This window comes from Sorghum bicolor, chromosome 7 (genome assembly GCF_000003195.3).
Source record: "Sorghum bicolor cultivar BTx623 chromosome 7, Sorghum_bicolor_NCBIv3, whole genome shotgun sequence".
Taxonomy (NCBI): Eukaryota; Viridiplantae; Streptophyta; class Magnoliopsida; order Poales; family Poaceae; genus Sorghum; species Sorghum bicolor.
Window position 1 is genome coordinate 55,161,857 of NC_012876.2, and position 26,808 is coordinate 55,188,664.

The window sequence follows — 26,808 nt, forward strand, 5'->3', positions numbered from 1 at the left end:
TATAACTTTGTAGTTAAAAACTTTTTGATTTGAATTTGTTTAGGGCTTCAAAATTCGATTTGAAATTTTCTTTACCGAGTGTTTTCTTTTGACACCCGACAAAGGAGCTCTTTGCCGAGTGTCAATAAAAAAACACTGAGCAAAGAAGCTTCTTTGCTGACTGCCAAAAAAGACTCGACAAAGACCTTCTTTGCCGAGGCCTTGTTTAGTTCACCCCGAAATTCAAAATTTTTTCAAGATTCCCATCATATTAAATCTTGTGGCACATGCATGAAGCACTAAATATAGACGAAAATAAAAGCTAATTGCATAGTTTGTCTGTAATTTACGAGACAAATCTTTTGAGCCTAGTTAGTCTACAGTTAGACAATAATTATCAAATACAAACAAAAGTACTACAGTATCAAAATCCAAAATCTTTTCACAACTAAACAAGGCCCGAGTGTTTTTTTGACACTCGGCAAAGAAGCCTTTGCCGAGCTCGGCAAAGAGCTTTTTTGCCGAGTTGCCCGGAAAAAATCGAGTGCCCGGAAAAAATACTCAGCAAAATATTTAACACTCGGCAAAGAGACGGATTCCGGTAGTTACTAACTACTATACAAACTCAAAATAAAATAAAAAGTGGTCGTTTGATTGGATTGTTTGTCCACGTGTCAGCCATTAGACAGGGTCGCACGGGATACTGGTTGGACTTGGACCTGGTGTCCACAGGACTTTCCTCCAATTTTTTTGGGCGTTTTCATTTGTTCTGCGGACAAAAGCCCAAATCAGCCATCGGTTGCAAAAAAAAAAGGTTCCTGGGCTGAGCAAGCCCATACATAATTGGGCAGGCCCGAAACCCTCGGCGCACCACCCACCCGCCGGCGAGGCCCACCAAGTCATTAATCCCCCCACCGGCCAGCATCTCCCCCGTCCCACCTGCCCGCACAGCGTCTCGCCGCGCCGCACGCCTGCGTCGGTCGCCGACCCCAGCCAGCCACCGGTCCACGCCCGCCTCCCCCTCTCTCCACCCCGTCCGGTCACCCGCTGCCGCGGGCCCTAGTCCGCCGGATCTCCCTCCCCGGCGACCCGTCCCCGCGCCGGACCAGTCCGGGCCGCGTGGTCGCCCCACCCGCCTCGGGTTCACTCGCTCGCGGTTGCGTGTCCCGCGGGGGGTGACCCCTCGGCAGCTCCCGGTTTCGAATGGGGCTCTCGTCGGCCGCCGCGGGCGACGGGACGCAGCTCTGTGTCTTCGACCTCCGGAGGGGGCAGCAGGAGGGCCAGGAGCTCGACAAGATCCTCTTCTTCCACCCCGCCGACTGCCCCATCCTGCTCCAGCTCTCCGTCATCGGCCTCTGCGAGGGGATCGTCACTTTCACGAGGTTGCCTTCGCTCTCACGCATTTCTATTGTCTAGTTCGTCGCAATTTGAAGCTCTTGATTTGCTCGTGGTCCTTCTCATCAACAGCAGCAGCAGCAGCATCTTCAGCGTTTAGGAAAAGAATTGCATTCAGCTTTCTGGAGTCCTACAACAGCACCTAGGCTTCTAGCATCACTTCAGTATATCAAATCAGTAGGATGCTTGAGTATGCAAGTTTGGGTGGTAACCTAAGGCCGTGTTTACTTCCGAGAACGAAAAAATTTCGTGAGACTGTAGCACTTTGGTTTGTTTGTGTTAATTATTGTCCAATTATAGACTAACTAGGCTCAAAAGATTCGTCTCGTAAATTTCGACCAAACTGTGCAATTAGTTTTTATTTTCGTCTATATTTAATACTCCATGCATGTGTCTAAAGATTCGATGTGATGGGAATCTTGAAAATTTTTGGGTTTTTGGGTGGAAGAAAACAAGGCCTAAGGGTCAAAGGGTCAATCGATTTTGTCGCATGTGATCCAGCTTAGGTTTTATCAAGCAAGAACAATTCTGGACTTAGTAAAAAGATTAGTATTTTTTTGGGCAACGGGCCAATGGCTTTGGTTCCTAAGTTCACCTATCCACAGTGGCGGATCTAGAAACACCTACTCTATTACTAGGAATAACATTTGTATACTGGTTCATTTCATATAGTGTTCAAAGTTAACATATTCCTGTAGATCTCTAGACAACTTGCAAATACTTATGAATTACTCAAACTGACATGGGGGTTAACATCAGTATATCGGAACCCTTCATAAGCAACATTTCTTTTGTGGGCACATTATGTCTTCCATTTGCTCTCCCCGAATTGCCATCCAAACATTTCCTGACTATATACTTTTGATATTCATTTATTGCCTAATATTGCTGGGTTCCATCATCTTATTTCTCAATGTTAGTTATATGCAGAATATTTTCCCCGGAAGAGGATTGTGAGGTTATAGAATCAGAGAAACACTCCCATGTTTTTTACCAAGCCGAAACAGATATTTGGATGGTTCTGGTAATGACTTTTCATTACTTTAATAACTTTTTTATGAACACACAAGAAACCCCTGTGTATCTTTATATTAAGAAGAAGTAAAAAGGGCCAAGAGAGCACTTACATCATACAACCCCATACACTTAACCCTTACAATATACTCTTGAAATACTATGTCACTACTTAATACTATGTCAATTTATCTTGGGGTAGCACTGAAACTTTGGTTCAGAAGTTCTACATGCATTTCATTTGTGTTGGTTAGTTTTTCTAGTTCGCTACTGTTAATGTACAATATTTTGTTGCCAGCTTGTCAACAAGTATGCTTCTTGATAGCATTGCTCTTATTATCTCCATGTAGAAATTATTTACCTGATAGTTCATATAGGTAACACTACTCCCTGTACATTACATTGTCCTGTCATACAACAGTATCAATGCTGATTCAGGGCCTCTTTGGTAGAGCTCCTGGTCTGGCTCCGGCTACTACTCATGCTCCGCCTGCTCCTCTGGTGGAGCAGAGGCAGTTTGGCTTCGTTTTGGCCAAGTCGAATTCTCCTGAATCTTGAAACATGATTGTTCCGAAATTTTCTGTAGTACCCTTTCCTGTTTGATCTAAGCTGTATAGAGTTATTGTCGATAATTGATCTTTTCATTAATGTATTTTGGTCAACTACATGTTTACAGCACCATCTTCCTGAAATAGCATGAGTCTTATTGTCAAGATTTGATCTTTTCCTTAGGGAACTAGTACATCGTTTCATGAACTGTGCTATTTCAAATTTTACAGCATCCTTACAGCAATATAAATTGAATGTGCATCGTCTTATACTATGATACTGATTAATAGTTTGGACTCAATTTGATATTGTAGGTTGTGGAAAAAAACAAGGAAAATGAATTGGCTTGGCGTTGTAATGCACTCCATGGTATTCTTAAAGAGGCTCATTCTCTCTTTGCAATGTTTCATGGACCAATCCGAACTTTGCTTGACAGACAGCCCAGTGCTGAACTTGCTCGTGGTCACCTCCGCACATTTATCACAGATTATTTGAGCGGTGGGTCTAGTTAAATTTACTTGCGGCTGTCATAAACATGTTCATGTTGCTATTTTGGCAACATGCAAGGATGCTATTTGTAAATCTTTCAGTAATATCATGGCATTTATATGTTTTGTTTTATACTCTGGAACAGATTTTAATGTTGGTAAGAAGTTACAATTTCCAACCTACCGTGACAGCCTAAAGGAGAGGGGAACAGTCCAAATGCTTACAGTATCACGAGAAGTGGCACTTGACGTTCAGGTAAGCTGTGCTGCTTATGTTAATAGTTTTAATTAATTAAAATCATTTCCATGTTATCATCCTTATATGCAAGTTTCTGTTCACATCTTGTCCAGAGTTGTAGTAAGGTTTGTTAACCTGCTGTGAGACCGATCCTGATTTCTATACTAGCTGGTGCAGTATCAGCTGAACAAAATTTTATTGAGTTTCTTAAATGCTGTGGTATCATGCTACTTTGCTAGGAATTGGATACCTTGAAGGGTTCATAACTTTTGAAATGAGTTCCTTTCCTGAAACTGGTTGATTTGGGCAAACAACTTATACTGTTCTTGTTTCTTGTTCCTTTCTGGTTTCCAAAGGAAAGTTTACATCTTGGTTCTATTCATACTCCATGGTTTATCTAATATGGATTTGGGTTACACAAGCCTTCTTGGTTGTTATGTTAACATGGGGATGGTTTCCGTTGTTATATTCATTTTCTGTGCCTGCGTCAGTATTTGCCTTAGGAAGAGTTGTTTTTATTGCAGGGTTAGAGTTACTGCACAAAGATTGGTTCTGTTTTTAAGTAGAGTTTGCTTTCTGAGAAAAATCTTTCAGAACCAATCAATCACCATTTTTACAAATTTGAAACCAATGTTTTCAGGACGGCTGGTAGAGCCTGGTCACCTAGGGACCATCCAGGACGATTAATCAACCCTGGACGAGTCCCTGATCGTCCCCTACATATGGGGGACTGATATATACCACACAGTCTCAAAAAAAGTTATGTCCTGTGATTTGAAATTTGTCCCAGAAAAAATGATGTTATGAGCTTTAGACATGTTTTTGGCCCACAGGAGAATCTGCATGCGCAACAAATCCGGCCTTTAATTTCCTTAATCGAACTCATCCGGCCATGAGAGTCTGCATGCAGCGCATGTTAATTAGGCAAGTAAAGCAGGGGACATCCCTTTTTAAGGGAATCAAGTGCAACAAACCTAGGGTATTAGAGCAACTCCAACAGATATGTTATCCATATTATCTAGGCTATTTTTACATTTTTAAAGTAAAAATTAAAGTCCAACAGGTGTGCTATCTGGTTTGCTAAAATAGCAAGTTTGCTATTCCTAAACTTTCGCTTGTCATATATAGCATGTCGTCCTCACTAGCTATCATATACAAAAGCTGTTGTGGAACTCTATGTTTTGAGTGAGTTTTTTATTTTACACAATTGCTAAATCTTGTAGTTTAGAATATAATTTTACCTAGTCTCTTGGAGATGCTCTTAGGGACATATATCTGTCTGAGAAATCCTAGAACATTGCTTTTTTTGGGACGGAAATTAGTACATGTTAGGCTCCTTGAACATCGGCCTCAGGCATGTACACTTCCACTACATGCTTCCGCTGTCGATCCCACTGTTGAGCCAGATATACAGAGAGAAACAGAGCATCAAGCTTCAAGCACAGGCAGAACATCATCAAGCTTGAACGAGGAGGTGATGACTGATGACTGACCTGAGGAGTAGCTCATCTTCGCCGTGCAGTCCTCCTCCCTTGCACAGTTGGACCTGTGCACCCGCTGATCTGCAGGCCCTGCGCGCCTGCAGCTGCAGCAACTGCAAGGAAGAGAGGGAGGGCAGCTGGAAGGGAGGGAGGAGCAGCTGGGAACCGGAAGGGAGGAGAGGAGAGGGATCAGCAGAGCTGCAGCAATGGAGGCGGCTGCTGTAGTTGGACAGGAGAGGTGAGAAGAGTGCGTGCGTCCTGCTGACTTTTGAGTGAGTGAGAGGCTGAGGGAGTGAGGGGTAGGAAAGAAGAGAAACCCTAATGGTCTTGGGCCAAAACATAAGACAGCCACACAGCTAGGCACAACTCTGAGAAGCAGCCCACTCTAGCTGGACGACCACACGGCCTGGACGGACGATTAATCGCGATTGGACGATGACTAATCAGACGACCAGGTTCTTGGACGGTCTAGCTGAGTCAGAGGCCCTGATCGAGTAGCTAAAGCCGTCCAGGACGATTAGTCGCGATTAATCGGACGTCCTGAAAACATTGTTTGAAACAAACCTCCTGCCATCTATCAGTAGTGTGTGTCATATTTGCACTATCATTTAGAATCATGTGATCGCAATTTGCATAGATCTATTTTATTTATTCCAACCATTGAAGTATTAGTGTTTCAGTCACTCACCACAGTACTTGGATCATGTCTTGGAAATGTCACCTGCCAATCACTCGTACTATTTGAAGACCTCTTGGTGTCAACGACACTGCCCCCGGTATTGTCCCCTGTAATTCCTAATTCAGTTGGAATTTTATTTGATCTGGCACTCAGCTACTTTACATGCACGTGGTTCACTTGTCATTAAGGACCTTAAGTTTGTTTTCTGCAGGATGATACTTTAAACCTATATACATATGCTGTCCTGAGGTTAACTCCACGTGCTTTATATGCCAATGCAAGTTCTTGGTCCTATTTGCGAAAAGGAACTTCTGTTAGTGCTGGTCCAACATCAAGTTCATCAAATGGAACAACTGCAGGAGAAAGGTACCATAGTCGATCTCGTGATACTTCTCCTGGTGGACAAAATCAGATGCGTCATAATTTCAGGCCTCTCCTGCGTGACAATTTGTCGAAGGGAAAGGACGGCTTTGTTGCTGCTGATTTCGCAGCTACAGAAGCTCGTGGTGCTGTACCCTTGACTCCAATACTATGGTTCCAGCAGGCAGAGGAACGTATGTACCTATGCATTTATCAGCACAAGAGTCTCACTATCCTACTGCTGGTTCCTGCTTCCTCACTGATAAATGGGGAAGAGGGCATTGCTCATGTGAAGAAGCAGATGCTTGAAAATGTGAGTGATTCTGATTCCATCTTTTTTTCTCTGAATTTACAGATGTGCTGCTGAGCTAAAAATACTGTTAAGTGGGAAAAAAAAGGATACTAATGGACTATATGGTTATTATGATGTAATTTGGTATGAAGAATATGGCTCTGAATGCATGCCCAATAATTTGATCATTATTGCAGGCATCACAGAAGATTGTCACTGTTGAGCAGAAATTGACACGGGGATGGGGAGGAGAAAATGCTTATCACGTTAGTGGATATCGTTATTTGCTCGTTGATCCGGAGAGAAGAATATCAAGAGCCTCCCCACCTGGGAAAGTCACCACCCTGGCAAAGGTACGATTTTCTGTATTTAGTAGATTTTAAGATTTTGTTCTCTCTGTGCCATAGTGCCATTCATTCTTTCGAGGAACATATATCATTCCAGTGCATTGCAAGTCATAAGGATAATATGTTTTGTAGGCTATTAGTTCTTAGATGCATATTATTTCTTAAACAGCTTTCCTCTAGCTTGTGTTGTCCTTTTCACTTGACTTTTCTTCTATGATGTAACTGTGCAGGATTCTCTACTTGCCCTCAATATGCTAAGACAAGAAGTAGATCTAGAGAAGTCTAGATACAAGAGAGGTGACCCTTGTCATGACAAGGATTTTGAAGCATGTATCAGAACAAAAAATAATGCATGGGTTATTGCTAAAATTAGTCGAGGAAGGGAGCTTTACATGGCTTTAGAGAAGGGTGGTGAGACACTTCTTTATGCATCCACAGCTGTAGAGAAATTCAGCAACAGGTAACTTAGCTTTCCTCTGTGTTGGCTAATTCTTGTTTCATGTTTATGATAGCCATTCATCATTAACTTGAACAATCTATGAATGTTTGGAAGCATTCAGATGTGATTGTTTTGACTTTTGGCTTTGAATCTTGATGAAGCATTATGCATCTCATGGATGCCTCTGAATGCCTCGATGTAGAGTTACAAAGTCTTTATTTTCATAATACAAAGGCCTTATTCATGTTTGCATCCTTCTCCCAGGTACTGTGAGGGAGCATTCTCTACAGATTAGAAGCACCAGCGCAAGATCTTAACTTTTCCATGCATTACCTCCTATGTACATCCTGGTTCTTCAGCTGGATCGTTCCCCTCATTGTTGCGAGACCCGGATTTCTCTTTGCAAAGGGAATAAGAAATTCGTATCGGTTGTACAGCTGCTCTGCTATAATGTGCTATGTGCAAAAGAATAGCCTGATTCGGGAATAATGCAGAGCAGGATAGAGTTCGTTCTCTTATTACGGCCTCATGTCCTTCCGCAACGCAGAGCATTGTGCATGTTTACATTTTATTGTACCAGCTGGCAATGGACCTGTTGACTGAAAAAAAAACTCAGCTTAGGATCTGATTTGGTATTCTGTATTTTGGTGATCTCGTATCATATGGTTGAGTTGACGAGTTCTATCTTCGGAGAGGAGAGACTAGAGCGGCTACGGAGAAAGAGATAGAACGAAGTTGTAGTAATTGTGTTGTTATACAACGGTAGTAAGGTTTAAATGCTATAGTTGTAGTAATTGTGTTGTACTCCATTTCAGATTATATGTTGTTTTGACTTTTCTAGGCATAACAAGCTATGCCCCTAGTAGATATTAAGTGGTAATGAAGCTTATAATTTAGAACAAATGGAGTATTAAATTGTTGATGATCACAAAGCATTTCCAGGGTTTAGGGTTGGGTTAGGCTAGTCTCAATCGGGTTTTATTAGAGTTTTATGCACATTAAATATATTGATGTGTCACTTTAAGTGGTAGTGAAGCTTATAATTTAGAACAAATGGAGTATTAAATTGTTGATCACAAAGCATTTCCAGGGTTTAGGGTTGTGTTAGGCTAGTCTCAATCGTGTTTTATTAGAGTTTTATGCACATTAAATATGTTGATGTGGTACTATATTAATGAAGAAAAAATGATAAAAGTTTTTTTTGGAGTAAAGAGAATTTTATCCTTATGAAATTCTTTTTGCACTGTTTTAAAATATCGATGTATTAGGAACTGGGTTATGAAAGGATGGTCTTAGGTCTTAGGGTGGTGAAGCTGGATCGTTAAGTTCTTTAAAAAAAAACTCTATCGGTAAAGGCACTGGAAATCGATTTCATCAGTAAAATGCGAGGTGTAAGGTGCAACGTACGTCTGATTGAAAGAATAAAATGCGAGGTGTAAGGTGCAACGTACGTCTGAAAGAATCAGGAGGCAAAAATATTAATCGAACCCCGGTCAGTACCGTGGGAGGGTACTATGATACCACTACACCAGACGCGCCTGCTGTGTCTTAGAGCTCAAGGAACTTTAATTTCTAGGAGTGCAAAAATATCATAAGAGCATCTCCAAGAGATTAGCCTAAGACTAGACAAATTTACTGATTTAGCTACTCTCTAAATTAGATTTGATTAAAAAAAATATTAGAGTGCTCCAATATACTCTATAAACCAAGAGGCTAGATGGCTAGCGAGATAGGTTATCCAAAAGTAGAGAGTGAATAAGGTATGACGGAGAACTACTAAATTTAGAGTTACCGAATTTACCTTTAAAAATTAATTTGGCTATATGCTCTTAAGATACGAACCTACCAAATACATTCATACAAATACAAATATGTTCTTTAGAAATGCACAAATACAAATATATGTACCTTGTCTACTCATTTACATCTCCAAATACTTCCTCTGTTCTAGTTTAAAATATATGCACAAATATCTATATTCAAAACTATAATATTTCATCAATAATTTAGCTAACAATTCGTAATTATTATTATAACACAAAGTGCATGTACAACCGATATCAGCAGGTCCTAGCTGGCATCTATGAGCCCGCCTGTTCTTCTGTGTTTAGTTATCTTGCTCATTTTTTTATTTTATATCTGGCTCATGTTCCCTCAAGCAAGCCATGGGCGTAGGTATAGCCCCGAATTGTTCGTCTGTCCCGACTGTTTGCTTTAGCTGGTAATAGACTCAAGTTATGGCCTTGTTTAGATGTAAAAACTTTTGGAATTTAGCTACTGTGCAGTTTCGTTTGTATTTGACAATTAGTATCTAATCATAGACTAACTAGGCTTAAAAGATTTGTCTTGTAATTTACGGTCAAACTACACAATTAGTTATTTTGTTTATCTATATTTATTGCTTTATGCATGCGTCTAAAGATTTAATGTGATAAAGAATCTTATAAACTTTTAGAATTTTGAAGGCATCTAAACAAGGCCGTTCCATTGAAACTACCAAGGAGGTAGGATATGGACGTTTCGTTTTATGATCGTTTCCCTCAACGATTGGCGCAGGTTCCATTGCCCCTACCAAGGAGAGGTAGGGTGCACGTTTGATTTTAACTGAAATATCTGGTCGATTCTTGTACCTTTTTCATTTGGGTCTTCCGATCACAATCTAAAGTTGTGCCCGATGTAGTCTAGCTAGGGCCTTGTTTAGTTCCGAAAAGTGAAAAAATTTCGGTACTGTAGCATTTCGTTTGTTTGTGACAAATATTATCCAATTATGGACCAACTAGGATCAAAAGATTCGTCTCGTGATTTACAGCTAAACTGTGTAATTAGTTTTTATTTTCGTCTATATTTAATGTTTCATGCATGTGTCACAAGATTCGATGTGACGGGGAATCTTGAAAACTTTTTGGTTTTCAGGAGGAACTAAACAAGGCCTAGACTACCAATTGGTTTCCGGTTTTACCTAAAGATACAAGACTGGTGTGGCATAGGGAGATGATGAATATAACAGATGGAACGCCTTCCTAGCTCTAAATGACTCGGCACTGCAAATAAAAGAAAAGGAAATTTAGAACTAGACATGGATCAGGAAGTACGCTACAGATTAACATCAAGAGCACTGGTGGGAGACAATAATGGCACTACAACAACATGTCAGAGCCTTCTAGTATGAATTTGATAGACTCCTTCAATTCCCCTGACGGTCGCTAGCAACGACGGTGGTGGACCCTGAACCCTGGACCCGACATTCTCTAGTAGCGCCGGTAGCGAAGAGATGCACAATGCTCAGGCCAGGCAGCCAGGCTTGCGTCATGTTTGTAAAACTATAAGGATATTTTGAAATGGATAGTCAAAGATATGATGGTCAGGTTTGATTCAGAATGAAGAGGGCCGTACCTATGATTTGGAGGACCCTGAACAAAACGTGTGACATGGCCCTAAAATTTGAGAAGTAAACCAAGATCCTCTTACTCTTATCCACCATAACCGTCACATATGTCCTATTTATAGCTCCTATACAGTCATTGAAGTGTGGCTAGAATGCAGGATTTTCTAAGTTTGGGTGCACCTCTGAAAATGTTGGGTCCATAGGTACAATTATGTCATGTGCTAACCTTAGGAGACATTTCAAAACTCTGTTAAATGACCTGGTTATTGTCTCTGTAGACCTCTAAAACACTTATCAGCCTGTCTAACTTTGGTGAACCAACAACCCATAAAAACATAGCAAGAGCCTCTACAGATGTCATTTTTGTAGTGGACTTCAACCCATATGAATGGACCAAAGTATTATGTAGCCTGTTAAATAAAGGTCTCTCAACCCTAAACATGTTGACTGGGTATCTCTAGCTAGTGTCTCCTGCACCCAATCCAAACTAGAGTCTCCAGTGACCCTCCTAGGTAGTTTCACAAAGTAGTTATCAGAGTACATACCCAAAATGGGAACCAACTGCATGATTAAATTCTGGGCCTGCACCAAATTGTTGCAGCACATGGATATAATCTCATCCTCATTTTGTGCTGCCTCCATCATCTTCTTCATGGGGCCCTGATTTTGTTCCTATTTTAGCACATATAGGAAATTGTCAACACAGTACATAGCATAAAACTTGAAGCAGTGTAAGCAAATGGAATTAATTCAACAAATTAATACAGCCCATAGATAAATAGGTTTAACACCGTGGGCGGATGCATATAGTGTTAGAATAGCAACTAACTCTGTAAAGATACGGCAAATGACCGTAATCAACTTGGCTGCGTCCAGGTTCTAGGTGGTTTCGGTTAGAGTAGATATGATCTTTAGTTTGTTGTAATTATCTAAACCGAAACCCCATTCTTGTAACACAAGTTTGTAAACTCTATATATATAAAACATGGAACCGTGGGATGTCAAGATAGGCTACCACTTTAGCACAATTCTTTCATATAGTAGATAGTTGGTGCAGCTGCACCCACACAAAAAATAGAAAAACAGAGATTATAGCTAAATTTTCACTATATTCGCACCCTCAAAATAAAAGTGTACGCACCCACAAGACAAGTGCACCCCCCTTGAATTTTCTCTAGCTCCGCCACTGTTCAACACATAATATTTCAAGACCTCTCACACACACAATAGTTCAAGAACTCACACACACATAATAGTTCAAGACCTCACACACACACAATAGTTCAAGACCTCTCGATCACACACATAATAGTAACCCAACATCTCAACACACACATTTCTTGAAGAACTACTCAACATCTCCTAAGCTCAGATTGTTGTCCCTACACCATTTCTTGAAGTAATCCAACCTAAGCTAAGGACTTAATTTGCCACAGAAGAACTGCCTTTAGTACTCTGTTTCAAAAATCTTGGACATTTGCGTATATAAAATCAACGGTTTGTTGAACGCCACACTCAAATGCTAGCTCCTGACACCTCTCAACAGAACATGCTTCCTTTTCACTTGCACGTTTCTGAATTTGAGTAGTGTTGACTGTGACAAAGTCTTTGAAGGTACTAGCTATGTCCTTCACAATCTTCACCATTGGGCTCTTGCTCTTCTTCACTGGATTGGTCAAAGTGCTTGAAGTGCTTACTGACCTCTTTCCCCTCTGGCTCCTCTGGCTGCTTCTAGGTGTTGTTTGAAACTCCTCTTCCTCTTCTGCCCCTACATCTTCCTCCTAATTCTGACCATAATCATCTCCAGGCGCTGCTTCCATCAACAGTGAACCCTTTGAATAGTTCATCAAGCAAGTCCTCGTTTCCTGGAGGACCCCACTGTAGCCTCTTTAGGTATGTTTTTTTTGCATCATAGGTTTCAATCACGAGGTGATCAGAAACTAGTTAAGGTAAGCACACTACACAATTGGCTAAGGAACTTAGACTCATCCATAGCTTTTACCTCTGTGTGTGTTGTCTAGAAATCAGACCCAGCATCAATTGTTTCATCTGGTTTCCTCCCCAACCCTGTGTGCGTTTGCAGGTAGTGCCAGAATGAGTGGGTGTTCTTCAGGATGCCTATTTGGTTATTCACCTATAGACGAGTATAGAACAACCCCTTTCGAGCAAGTAAGCCATCCATAACAGCTTGGTACACTTCACCACTCATTTGTGAACCATTATATGTTCCTGCTATGTTGGTCTATGCACAATTCTAGCAAGCAAGCATTATTTGCATCATTCCATTAGGCTTGATTGGCATGACTCATTGGGGGACCGCCGGAGCTCCCTAACTCCTCCACATCATGCTCCATTTCTTCATTGGTGTTGAAGGGTGCGCTAGAGCCGGGTGTTTGAGTCGGCGGTGCCCTCGGTACTCGGGGACATGGTACGTGTTGGCCACCACCACCATAGGAGGTCGTGGTCGTGCGCTGCTCGCTGCTGCCGCATGGAGCCGTGGTCGTGCACTGTCGGCCGAGTGCTATGCTGGACGAGTTCGCACGCTGACGAACACGACCGTCTGCCCTCGATGATGACCTACCGGGGAAGACGCCACCGTTTCCTCCACTGTGACCGGCTGCCACCGACGAGGACCCACCAAAGTTGACTTGTCGAGCGTAGGGTGCCGCTAGGGTCGCCCACGCGTCTACTACTCCGGCTCGCTGTGGTCAATAGGGAGACAGCTCGGAGCCCATGGCGCGGCCAGAGAGGAGCTCGTCAGTTGTCCCTGTTGCCCTGGAGGATGGCTCTATAGAGCCCTAGCCCCGAGAAGCGTCAAAGCTATCTCCTTGGAGGCACACGCTGGGAGAAGGAGCACACGTAAGAGACGATGGCTTGGTGTTGGCGACGCTTATTATATAAAAATAAATATCTTTTTATAAATAAAAAATAAATAGAAAATAGGGCTTTGATCTAATCTTTCCACAAGTTTTGGTATATATGCTATTTTCAGGTATGACACGTGTAAAAGTGCAAAAGATACAAGAAATGCGCAATGCAAGAATTCGTATTTAGAAAAGACGCAAACCAACTCCAATAGAGAAAAGCCCACAAAAGATGGACTGGACCCATCCGTAACCATGAGGAGGATCAGGGCCCAAAGCACAACCGACCATGTGAAGGTGGTGGCCAGGGGGGCCCACCCAGGTTGCGGGCGCAACCAGGTGCGAGCGCAACCCTGGTGGCGGTTCCCCAGCCCCACCTTCTTCTGGCGGTTGCATGGCGGTATGCATAGGACAGTTTCACCTACTACTATATTTAGATCCCGCAAACCGTCCTAGTTGAGCTATAAATAGATGGCTCCCCTCTCATTTGTAACACACACCATCATTCGGAGCAACACACCTCACATTCTACACTTGTTCTCTTTAGTTTAGTACTAGTAGTAGAGCAAGGCAAAGCTAGCAAGGAGAGCTTGTCTCCTTGGAGGATCAAGAGTGTCTTGGTATGAATACAATTATGCCTTCCTCCATGAGCAAGTTCTTATATACTTTATACAGTTATGCTTTTGATCTAGAGTATAGTCTTGTTCATATCATGATCATAGTTTATGAGCTAGTTCATAGTTCTAGCTCTATGTTCTTGATATGTTCATCACAGTTCTTCATCGTTCATCAAGTTAATATGAATAGAGGAAGAACTAGGGATGAGATAATGGTTCTCTGGGCTGTAATGGTCACCCTTAGCCGAGCCTGTCAAACCGAAGGGTTGGGGTCCCGGGAGGCTAGGGGGTGTTTCCAAGTACACGGGCATGGTGCTCGGGTATGCGGAGACCCGAGGATATGCGGGTATCCCACGGGCAGAGGGGTAGGTGGCAGGGTGGTGACAGCTCTGTCATCCTTCGTATTCTCCCACGTTCGGATATTCGGTAGGAGTCATGTAAAGTCTCTATTTGCTGGCAGACCAGCTATGGAGATCTCCCCAGTATCTCAGACTTAGCTCTAACTTGTTCTTATTAGCTAGATGACCTGCTAATAGATCTGTTGTATAACTTGTATACGACCATGCCTGCTCGCGTAGTTGTTCTTTTATTCTTTGTTTTCCCTTTATTCCTTGAGGTTGCTCCGATGTGTGTCCACTATCAAATCAACTACATACTTACCCCTATTTATACTATGTCTACATGCATTTCAATAAGTAATCATGTTTATAACCAAAGCTAGATGCGTTCACAATGCCTTCCTACGGGAAATTATAAATACGACACCCCTGAATACTCATGGGTTGAAATGCTACAATGATAGTTCTGTGCGCTTGCAGAGTAATTTATTCCTATAACTGAGCTATCGATTGGCGTACCTAAGTACCTTTACTTAAGATTGTAATCCTTGTGCACCCACACGGCGCCGGGCCACAGCTTTGCATATCGTAAGTAAGGATGGTAGGAAGGCCAATCTGGCAATTCTAATCATTAGTACCAGACTGCACTGCCTAGGCCAGCGCCGTAAAAGGCCTTGGTTTATCTTTCTGAAGTGATGGTGGTTAGGATATGCCAAGAACGTTTCTAGTGTTATTATTAAGGATGGACTAAAACTCTATCTTTAATAGTTTCGCTTAGAAACGCCAACAAGCATTTCTGGCGCCGTTGCCGGGGAAGGCAATTGAAAGTGCAAAAGCATCTAGCATTGGCATAAACATTGATTACATAATAAGCATTGGTAGCCATAGTTTAAACAGGTTAATTTTGTTGTTTTCTTCCTCCTTTTTATATGGAACGAAAACAGGATAGTGTATGAGCGGTTTCAACCTGCCGAAATTTCATCGACAATCCAGAAGGACGCCTAAGGAAGAAGAACAAGAAGAAATTTGTTTCTTCCTCCGCTACTTCTCCAACAGAAGAACCGGTCACTTTCGCACCATCGTCTACTTCAATCGTCATGGCCAAGTCACTCCGCGAGTACTCCACCCCCGTTGTTGCCCGTTGGGCCCGCTGTCAATATCGGGACTAGAAACTTTGAACTCCGCACTGGCCTGCTGACAATGGTGCAGGCGAACCAATTCTGTGGCTCGCCAAGTGAGGACGCGAAAGCACACCTGCAGAACTTCCTTGAGCTGTGCGAAACCATCATCATTAAGGATGTCGCACCTGACTTCCTTTCTCCCTCTCGGGGAAAGCGAAGCAATGGTTCTATCAAAGTAAGGAAGCAGTCGACACATGGAACAAATGCGCCGCAGCGTTCCTCGCCAAGTTCTTCCCCATGAGCAAAACAAATGCTCTTAGGGGAAAGATATCAAACTTCCAGTAATCTTCACTCAAGTCCATTCCTGAGGCTTGGGAAAGGCTCCGGGAATATATCCGGGCTTGCCCTCACCACGGAATGGAAGGATGGCTCGTGCTGCCGAACTTCTATGAAGGCCTCACGGTCATGTGCAAGGGGCACGTCGATGCCGCAGCTGGAGGTGCATTCCTCTCCCTTACCATCACTCAGGCCACAGCCCTCATCGAGAAGATGGTGGCTAACCAGAGTTGGGGAGAGGGACGCATGACACAAAAAGGCATGCATACCGTCAAGGAGACGGATTTGCTTGCTGCAAAAACAGATATACTCATGAAGAGGTTGGAAGGACGTGCCACCGATCCAGCTACCGGCACTGTCCGGGCCATAGACTCACACATGACGTGTGAGGACTGTGGAAATGTTGGCCACATGGGGAACAATTATCCTGAAACCTAGGAAGATGCTGCATTCATCAACAACAGGTTTCGCCAACAACAACAGCAAGGTAATGGGTGGAACAACCAAAATCGCCCCCAAGGTAATTCCTCTTTTTACTCAGGCTTTAGTTCTTCCCAGCCTTCGCTTAAAGATCTTGTTCTTGGTCAGGCCAAGATAAATGAAAACCTTGTTAAAAAGCTTTCCTTTAATGATAAAATGTTTGAAAACATAAACACCAAGTTTGATGGCCCGACCACCTCATTTAAAGAACAAGCATCTTTCAATAAAAGAGTAACGTCTCAGATAGATCAGCTTGCTTCTGCTCCTAAGTCTGCTGCTAGTGTTGAAAATGTTAGTTCGGTGACCACGAGAGGGGGTAAGACCACTCGTGATCCACCAAACCCTAACCATGGTACAGCTAAGACTCCGCGTCAACAAGAACAAACATCTGCTGAGCCGGTTGATCCTCAAGACAAATCAACAGATGAGGAACCGACTCCAGAAGTTTATGGGGACACCACGATGCTTCCTTTCCCCACCAGGTGGAGGAAGAAGAAGAAGGACGGAGAAGAGCAATTTCTCCGCTTTGTGGAAATGGTCGAGAAGACAAACGTCAGCGTCCCGCTGATGGATGTCTTGCACATACCATCCTATGTTAAGTTTATCAAGGATATCATCAACAACAAGCGACCATTACCCTCCGCAGAAGTCGTCAAGCTGACAAAAGAGTGTAGCGCAGCTATACTCAACCATCTACCTAAGAAGAAGCAAGATCCTGGGTGCCCCACAATTACATGCTCAATAGGCACCCAACATTTTGATCATGCCTTATGTGATCTTGGGGCGAGTGTGAGCGTCATGCCGAAATCAGTCTTTGATAGGCTAAACTTCACCAACTTGGAACCAACCAACATGACACTCCAGTTAGCGGACTCGTCAGTTCGGTACCCAGCAGGGATTGCCCAAGACATCCCTGTTAAGATCAGAGGATATTACGTCCCCGTGGATTTTGTGGTGTTAAATATGGAACTCACCAAGGAGACACCACTAATCCTCTGAAGGCCATTCTTGAGCACGGCAAAAGCACAAATTGATGTGGGAGCCGGAGAAATCCGCTTCAACATTAATGGCCAAGAAGAGAAGTTCGAATTCAGGCCACGCCGTCAAGAATCCTACAACATGATACGCATCCGCTACAGGCCAAATCCCCAAGGCATCAGGGAAGTTGAGATCCAGCCCCAACTTCTAAAAAACTTATCAAAAATATCAAAACAAAAGCCGGAGCCAAAGCAAAAGGCGGCTCCTAAAAAGAATAAAAAGGAGCAGAAAAAGAAAGAAGCTCCCGAAAAGAAAATCCAAGAAAAGAGGGACGAAGTCCCCAAACCCTCACAAAAGAAGACAGTGTGGAAGGTAAAAGAAAAAGTTGAACAAACTGCCACACTGCCCAAGGTGATCCACCTAGAATGGAAGCCCAAGAAGGTCCAACCATCTCCTCCTCCCAAGACGGATGAGCCATCATCAAGCAAACAGTGATGGGAGAAAAGTCCGGCTCCACGGACTATAAAGATGAGCCCTTGCCGAAGGTAAATTGGTATTTATCCCTTTTGTTTCCTAATAAATGTTTTTAATAAATCTTATCCATCACATGTCTCTCTCTCTATCTATATATATATATATACTTAATAATAATAAAAATGGAGGCACGCTGATGGAAGTAAGGTAAAGAAAAGGTAAAAGTTTCTCTTTGTTTTCTTCTGAATAAATAAAATAAAATGCCTTGCTGCATTTATGATATGACCATAGTGCCCCCATGTTTCATGCTGTTTGAATTCAAAATCCTTCATGGTCATGGAAAATATTTTATCATAAATGCAAGATAGTGTGAATTTTGAATTCTTTCCTCTTTTCACACACACTATCACTCTGATACGCTACGAATCAAAATTGATGGTAAGTGGGATTGAAATCCACTCTGTCCAGAAAGAACTTGCCAAAAAGACAGGGGCTGACTGGTGAGACCCAGGGTGCGGGCGCAACCCTGGCCCGACCAACTAGGCCCAATCTTTTTTGAAAAGTTTCCTTTTTGTTCAAATATCAATTCTCCGCCTACGATCAAGTTTGTTTCTATTTTTATGACCTCGGTAGAACCTATTTAAACAGCCCATGGCTCTCTCTTTTCTTCACACCAAGACTCTCTCTTCTCCCTTGTGCAAAAGTTTGCTAAGCTCTCCCATTCACAAGTGCTAATCATGGCTAGCTACGCCCTCTCGCTGATCAACGCACCCAAGACAGTAGCAAACCTAGATATAGCACCCTACCAAGAGAATTCTTCTCGGGAGAAAGTCCGTCAGGAAAAGAGAAATCCTTTGGCCGCCCTACCAGCAAACCACAAAGCACCCATCAACAGTGCCGCAAACATAACCACTGATGCCCGTTCCACCACAAATAACATAGAGCGCAAGAAGAAAAATCCTAGTGGTGAAGGATCTAGCAGTCGTGCTGGTAGCCGGAAGGCTGGCAAATCCAAGGAGGCCGAATCCTCCAGTGCTCTCCCTAGGATTAGGAGGCATTTGCCCCGGCCATCCATCAAGCGTCGTGCAGGACAGTATGAGAGCAGCAATGAGGAGCGATGAGGAGGAGGATCCTAGTATCCTTGCTGATCTTAAATCCGAGCAAGCTAGCCTTCGCTCTGTCCTAAGGGTTTTAGAAGACGACCTAGAAGAGAAGCATAATGAGATTAGGAACCTTAGCGACGATATCAATAGGTTTCGTTTCAGGTTCAACAATAAGCTGAGGAAGGTCGCTGAAAACCTAGGTGTTGGTCGCCTCGTGGAAAATCTTTAGACCACATCTGTTGCACGCTTCTCTTTGTTTAGACACAAGCATGATCTTCTTTGTTGCTTAATTTATTTCCCTTCAATAATGTAATGTGCCTTTTCAAAGTTATCAATAATATTTCTGAGTTATCATGAGCACTTGTTTTCTTTATATATTATGACTAACCATGACAGAGAAGAAAACAAGTGTGGGGGAGGGAATCTTCGAGAACTCGGTTTGCACAACCTTCTCCCCCTTCTAAAACGTTTTTCGAAAATAAAATATTTAAAATATCGTTACCTTCAAACTCCATTTAACATGTCTCCTAGTTTCAAATTTGCTTTGCATATGGTTTAATCCTTGCTAATATCCTTGAGGTTATGAACACTTGTAGTAGGGACCCCACTTTATCTAAGTAATTGACATATGTGATATAGTAGGATGACATGATTCTTGCTAAGTTCTTACAAAGTACTTGGGATTTATTTTATCAAAAACAAAAGTTACACATTTCAAGTTTTCTTTAATGGTTTTAAGCTTTCACCTACCAACGCCAAATATACTTTGATCATGATGAAACCTTCAGTCATATGCTGCTTGTAGTATGTTGAGCTTTGTCAAATTGTTGTGACCCAAGCGAGATTATGGTCTTACGCCCATGATTAGAGATTCACTTACACCCACCAAATAAAGCCGACTCTTACACTAAGAAGTCACGCACAACATGCACCCTTCCATCCACCAAAAATTTTGCCAACTCTTATCCTGAGAGTTGTGCCTTAGCTTTTCACCAAATAAAGATGCCAAACTCTCATCCTGAGATTTGCGCATCCCCAAATTCACTTCTTACTTTTTGTCCTCATGACATCTCTTTAAATTTCTCTGATTCCATTCATCAAGACATATGGGCTATAGTTAAAAAAAATCAAAGGAAAAAAAACCAAAGAGGCATAGATGGAAAAGAAAGAAAAAAAATCAAACGTCCCTGTCAAAAAAAAAAGAAAAGAGGGAAAAATATACACAAGGTAGAGCCCATATGTTTTCCTCTCTCTCTCTTTTATCCTTCAAAATAAAAGAGAGTCATGATGCAAAAAAGAGTAACCAAAAATATTTAGAACTAGGATTTCCATCAATTCCACAAACAATTTCCACACACTTGCACAATCTCAATCAAGGCGTAAGGCTTGTATCTCCTGGTGGTCCGGTTTTTGACTTCGCAACATATGTGTTGCAAGTATGCCCACCTTTTATACCTACCCAAAAATCCAGATAAAGCTTTTAGAGGTAGGAAGATCATAAGAAGGCATCAATCTATGCCTTGGTAAGGAACCACTTACACATATGAGCGATTTGAGAGAATCATTCAAGGAATCACAAGCCATGTTTTTATTTCAAAAACTTACAAAAACTCAAGTGTCTTAAGTAAGAGCAAAGTCAAGAGGACTTAAATCCAGACTGTTCCATATTTCAATCACCAAAGATTTATGTGGTAGACACTTTGAAGTTCACAAACCTAGGTGAAGCATGGAATAACCTGTATGCAGGCTCTTTGACAAGGATGATGAACCCATTTGGTCCTAAGTGCCTTCACTCGAGGACGAGCAAAGGACCAAGCGTGGGGGAGTTGTTGGCGACGCTTATTATATAAAAATAAATATCTTTTTATAAATAAAAATAAATAGAAAATGGGGCTTTGATCTAATCTTTCCACGAGTTTTGGTATATATTCTATTTTCAGGTATGACACGTGGAAAAGTGCAAAAGATACAAGAAATGCGCAATGCAAGAATTCGTATTTAGAAAAGACGTAAACCAACTCCAGAGAAAAGCCCACAAAATATGAACTGGACCCATCTGTGGCAGAACCTCCTATGTGTTTGGGCCCACCGACACCTGTCATTGTCCCAAGGACCTCTGACGGTGATGCCGGGGATCCTCCCACTCTAGAAGTCCGATGAGCATCTCACGACGCTCATTCCACCGCTACCTGGGGCGTATCAAACAAGCTCGTCTTGACCACCAGCAATGGTCAATTAATGAAAATTTCTTCTCCTCGCCCTTACAGGATAGCAAGTGGCCACCTTAACACCAGGATCACTCGTTGCGAAGACATTGCAGTATCACAAACGACATAGGACCAAAATAATATTTCAGAGTAAAACAGCGGAAGTATTACATAACTTATTTTACAAAAGTAGTTCTTCCAAATAGTAGAGTGTTATTACAAGCCAGGTCCAGCGGAGCAACTTAAACTTTAGTACACAAATTACAAATTTACAGACCCTGCCCATGGGTCACGCTCACTCTTCCTCGTCGTCAACCTCGACGACGGACACACAACAGGGTCCGAAACATGTCGGCTCCTGAGCTTCACTTGCAACAGGGGTTATAAAACCCTGAGTACGAGAGTACTCAACAAGACTTACCCGGCGGAAAAAGAGGATAAAGTAGGAATGCAGGCTTAGGGTAGACAAGGAGTGGCTGAGCAAGGAGCCAAAATGTTTTGCTAAAAAGCTTACTAATAGTGCATCCTTACTTTCAAGTTTTACCCGCGAATTCCTCTCCTTAAGCGGTCGAGGAGTTCGAGGACCGTCTATCTAGTTGCTTCTCACAGACAAGTCTGTAAGCTCCTAGTCCTTGATCAAAGTATTATCTATCCAACGGCCATAGCTTCATGTCACTCTGAGTCTGGGGATTGGGATCCGAACCTCATGAGACATTTCCCCCTTTTTCTTTTTATCACTTAGTTGCATATTTAACTACGATGAGGGTCAGTGGATTGAGTCTCCCAATCGGGGAGCAACGACGATTCGAACCGCTTAGCAATCCAGCTGGAGTTCCTAACCACCCGACATATGTAGAACCAAATCTTGCATATGTCAACCCAAATCAAGCTCTCCCCAAATTTGACTAGGTTCGCGGCACCCGAGAGCACAGTACTCCACCATCCTACAGCCGATCTAGATGTTTTCCGGTCATCTCAGATCCGTATGGTGGGTACACACTACTCTCGCCATCGCTCCACGCCCAGTGCGCGAGTAGCTGTTCGCATCGAGGGATCACAAGACCGGGCTTACCGAGGGCAAGTGGCTAGTACTATAAATTCTCAACCCAGCAAGCCATCAACAGACCGGTCCTTAACCGACACAGTTGGAGACACTACTTTAAGACTCCATTCTTAAAGCAAGTCCACCGACCGGTTAATATGGTCAATGATGTTTCAACTTGAGACCGGTCGGTGGACTTGCTTTAAGAATGGAGTCTTAAAGTAGTGTCTCCAACTGTGTCGGTTAAGGACCGGTCCGTTGATGGCCTGCTGGGTTGAGAATTTATAGTACTAGCCACTTGCCCTCGGTAAGCCCGGTCTTGTGATCCCTCGATGCGAACAGCTACTCGCGCACTGGGCGTGGAGCGATGGCGAGAGTAGTGTGTACCCACCTTACGGATCTGAGATGACCGGAAAACATCTAGATCGGCTGTAGGATGGTGGAGTACTGTGCTCTCGGGTGCCGCGAACCTAGTCAAATTTGGGGAGAGCTTGATTTGGGTTGACATATGCAAGATTTGGTTCTACATATGTCGGGTGGTTAGGAACTCCAGCTGGATTGCTAAGCGGTTCGAATCGTCGTTGCTCCCCGATTGGGAGACTCAATCCACTGACCCTCATCGTAGTTAAATATGCAACTAAGTGATAAAAAGAAAAAGGGGGAAATGTCTCATGAGGTTCGGATCCCAATTCCCGGACTCAGAGTGACATGAAGCTATGGCCGTTGGATAGATAATACTTTGATCAAGGACTAGGAGCTTACAGACTTGTCTGTGAGAAGCAACTAGATAGACGGTCCTCGAACTCCTCGACCGCTTAAGGAGAGGAATTCGCGGGTAAAACTTGAAAGTAAGGATGCACTATTAGTAAGCTTTTTAGCAAAACATTTTGGCTCCTTGCTTAGCCACTCCTTGTCTACCCTAAGCCTGCATTCCTACTTTATCCTCTTTTTCCACCGGGTAAGTCTTGTTGAGTACTCTCGTACTCAGGGTTTTATAACCCCTGTTGCAGGTGAAGCTCAGGAGCCGACATGTTTCGGACCCTGTTGTGTGTTCGTCGTCGAGGTTGACGACGAGGAAGAGTGAGCGTGACCCATGGGCAGGGTTTGTAAATTTGTAATTTGTGTACTAAAGTTTAAGTTGCTCCACTGGACCTGGCTTGTAATAACACTCTACTATTTGGAAGAACTCCTTTTGTAAAATAAGTTATGTAATACTTCCGCTGTTTTACTCTGAAATATTATTTTGGTCCTATGTCGTTTGTGATACTGCAATGTCTTCGCAACGAGTGATCCTGGTGTTAAGGTGGCCACTTGCTATCCTGTAAGGGCGAGGAGAAGAAATTTTCGTTAATTGACCATTGCTGGTGGTCAAGACGAGCTTGTTTGATACGCCCCAGGTAGCGGTGGAATGAGCGTCCTGAGATGCTCATCGGACTTCTAGAGTGGGAGGATCTCCGGCATCACCGTCAGAGGTCCTTGGGACAATGACAGGTGTCGGTGGGCCCAAACACTTAGGAGGTTCTGCCACAGCTGGTATCGGAGCATTCGTTGCTAATGACTGTTGTATCCTTTGAAAAACTTCAAAACCATTTGGATCCAATACTATAAACTTGCCTATTTCGAGTCCAAGTGCTTTAGTCCTATCTTACCCCTGTATGTAGGCCTTCTTAGAATTTTTGAAGTGGTATGGAGGAGCAACATAAAGTATTGCCCTATGTTGTAAAAATTTAAAGTAATATCGTTTTGAATTGCGAATAGGAATCGTAAGTACGTGCATGCATCATGATATATCACTTGGTTAAGTTCCTTCCTCCTTGTTCGGGTTGGGTTGTATAGAATCAATCCCATTCTTGCTAACCTTTAAGGTCTCCCTTACTACTCTAAACTTACCCTCTACAGGATGGCTCGTTGGAAGCAGACCCCGCGCAAGAGGACTGGTCCAAAAGGGGTCCCTAGACACCAGTTGGCCCCGCGAGGCGATCAAGCCAGCAGTAGCCGTTCACCGCCTCAGCAGGAGGTGGAAAGGTTGTCTGCCGAGCTGACCGAAGTGACGAGAGAAAGGATGTACAACGTCATGGAGATTGGTGAACTTAAAGCCCAACTAGCAAAGCAAACACAAGCCATCGAGAACTGCGAGGCAATGCTGTCTCGTATGGTGGAAGAAAGGAACGCCGCTATTGCCCGAGAAGAGGAGGCCAGGAGCGCCCACAGGCAGAGCTGACCAGGATGAAGGTGAAGCTGGACAAAACCAAGTACCTTAAAGATCTGTACGTGAAGATGGCGGCCACTGTCACCGCGCAGAGGGATGTCGCGTGGCAGCGGGAGGACCAGCTACAGCTAGAGAAGCTTGAGCTGGCACATCATTTAGACATCGTCAACGATTTGGCAATGCAATACCATGATGTTGCATTTGATCTATACCATCAGCTCCATCCACCTCCAGGTGAAGGGGAGATGGACACGGATGGAGAGTTGGCGGACGATGGGGAACCCGACCAAGACCTCAGTGACGAGGAGGAATCCGACTCCGGTGACGACAACCCGGGAGGTAATCAGGATGATGGCAATGACGACCCGGGCTACAGCTCTGGCCACACCGACTAGTTCGGTGAAGCCGCGGGCAACATCGTTGTAGGATTCCTAGTTTACCGTAGTGGGGTCGGGTCTGTAGTATAAAGTTTTCTTTCAGTTTAAGAAGTTGTACTCGTTTGTTTCCAGGGTGTTGAACTGATGTTTGATAAATAAATGGAAGTATGTAAGATATGTTCTAAGTTATGAATTTCATGTGGTAACAAGTACATATGACTCTTATAGCAGATGCCGATGCGTACACGAGGATCTGATGGAGCCGGGACATCTCAGGGAGGGGAGGACATCCCCAACCCTCCACCTGCTCCACCTTCCCTGGCTGATGCCATTGCTGTTCTTTTGAGTGCCACTACCGACAACGCTCGCTTGTTGCGCGAGTTAGCACAACGTCAACCACACCCCGCCCCAAACTTCAGAGCACAGCACAATGGGGACGGAGAAGCTCGGTACGTGGTCTTTACCGAGACAAGGCCCCCGGTATTCACCAAGGCTGATGAGCCGTTAGAAGCGGATGACTGGCTCCGGACCATGGAGCACAAGTTCAGTCTGATTCGATGTTCAGAAACTCAGAAGCCCCTGTTCGAAGCTCAGCAGCTTCGGGGAGCTGCGGGCACCTGGTGGGAGAATTTTCTAGCTATCCAAGCTCCAGGACACCAGGTTACCTGGACAGAGTTTAAGGACGCGTTCCGCGCCCATTACATCCCTGAAGGGCTTATGGCCATGAAGGCCGAAGAATTTCTCGCCTTGCAGCAAGGCGATAAAAGTGTCATGGAGTACGTGGCAAAGTTTAATCATCTTTCTCAATATGCCACAGACCATGTGAACACGGATAGAAAGAAAAAGGCCTGTTTCATGCGTGGTCTAAATACCAAACTTCAGACCATGATGACCACCTGTCAAAATGCTACCTTCTACGAGGCGGTAAATATTGTCATCGCCTCAGAAGAAAAGAATAGAAAGCACAAAGAAGCCAAGAAGAAGGCTGCTTCCTCCTCCTTCCCTGGTCGCGGTCAAAAGCGCCAGAGAATCATTTATCATCCACAAGGCCACGGATGCTTTTCAGCGCCACCACCTTATCGTGGTCCTTTTTCCCCTCCACAATATAGACCAGGGCAGCAGGTATATCCTCGACCTACTGCCATCGCCACTGCACCACGCCAGCCGAACGCCCCAGGTGTTCGTCCCACTGCTCCGCCCAACCAAACTTATCCTTGTTTCAATTGTGGTAAGCCTGGGCATTTTTCCAAAGAATGCCCCTACCCCCGCCAAACCAACCCCACTTTCCAGAGGCCACCCATTGGCCAACCCCAGCCGAGCCAATTCAGGACTGGGGTTCGGAAAGGACAAAATGTGCAAAGGGGTAAACCCGTAAAGAAAGCGGGACAGGTCTTCCATACAGAGGTGGAGACGATACCGGAAGGAGAACCGGTGATGATGGGTACGTTTCCTATTGCAAAATATCCTGCTTTAATGCTTTTCGATTCTGGTGCATCTCATACATTCATCAACCGCACCTTCGTGATAAAGCATGGCATACCCATTGGGGAAACAAAAGATCATTTTTATATACAGTCGCCAGGAGGACGGCTGAGTTCTAAAGAAATGGTTCACCAGATACCCATCGAATTTGTTGGGCATAGTTTTCCCACTAGCATGATTGTTCTTAAAGACCAGGAGATTGATGTCATACTAGGCATGAACTGGATAACACAACGAGGGGTTGTGCTAGATACCTTGCATCGAACCATTAAAATCCCATTGCCCAATGAGAATTCTTACCTTCTAATCCAGTTAGCTACTCCCAAACGGGCAATTGGGCAGGTTCATGCCACTAATATGGCTGCAGTCAAAAATATCCCAGTGGTTCGGGATTTTCCGGACGTATTTCTTGAAGACCTACCAGGTCTGCCACCGGACCGGGATGTCCAGTTCAGCATAGAATTGAAACCAGGGACAGCCCCAATATCTCGAAGGGCCTACCGAATGGCACCAAAAGAACTGGCCGAATTAAAA

At 43.6% G+C, this 26,808-nt stretch overlaps 2 protein-coding genes across 4 annotated transcripts; both read left to right on the forward strand.

The window, feature by feature from the left end:
• Positions 916 to 7,945, forward strand: LOC8075386 (vacuolar fusion protein CCZ1 homolog). Of its 3 annotated transcripts, XM_002444325.2 has the most exons (10): positions 917 to 1,361; positions 2,305 to 2,398; positions 3,252 to 3,435; positions 3,572 to 3,681; positions 5,825 to 5,920; positions 6,035 to 6,189; positions 6,253 to 6,496; positions 6,673 to 6,828; positions 7,053 to 7,282; positions 7,526 to 7,945. In XM_002444325.2, exons 1-10 carry the CDS (start codon positions 1,183 to 1,185, stop codon positions 7,554 to 7,556), a joined length of 1,479 nt encoding a protein of 492 aa, XP_002444370.1. In that variant the 5' UTR covers positions 917 to 1,182; the 3' UTR covers positions 7,557 to 7,945. The 3 variants fall into 3 exon arrangements, with proteins under 3 accessions (XP_021320792.1, XP_002444370.1, XP_021320794.1); XM_021465117.1 differs by having other exon boundaries at positions 916 to 1,361; positions 6,035 to 6,496; XM_021465119.1 differs by having other exon boundaries at positions 1,251 to 1,361; positions 2,295 to 2,398; positions 6,035 to 6,496.
• On the forward strand, positions 16,004 to 17,401 carry LOC110437290. The gene is made up of 3 exons (XM_021465683.1): positions 16,004 to 16,274; positions 16,387 to 16,442; positions 16,511 to 17,401. The coding sequence occupies exons 1-3, from the start codon at positions 16,004 to 16,006 to the stop codon at positions 17,399 to 17,401; spliced, it is 1,218 nt and encodes a 405-aa protein (XP_021321358.1).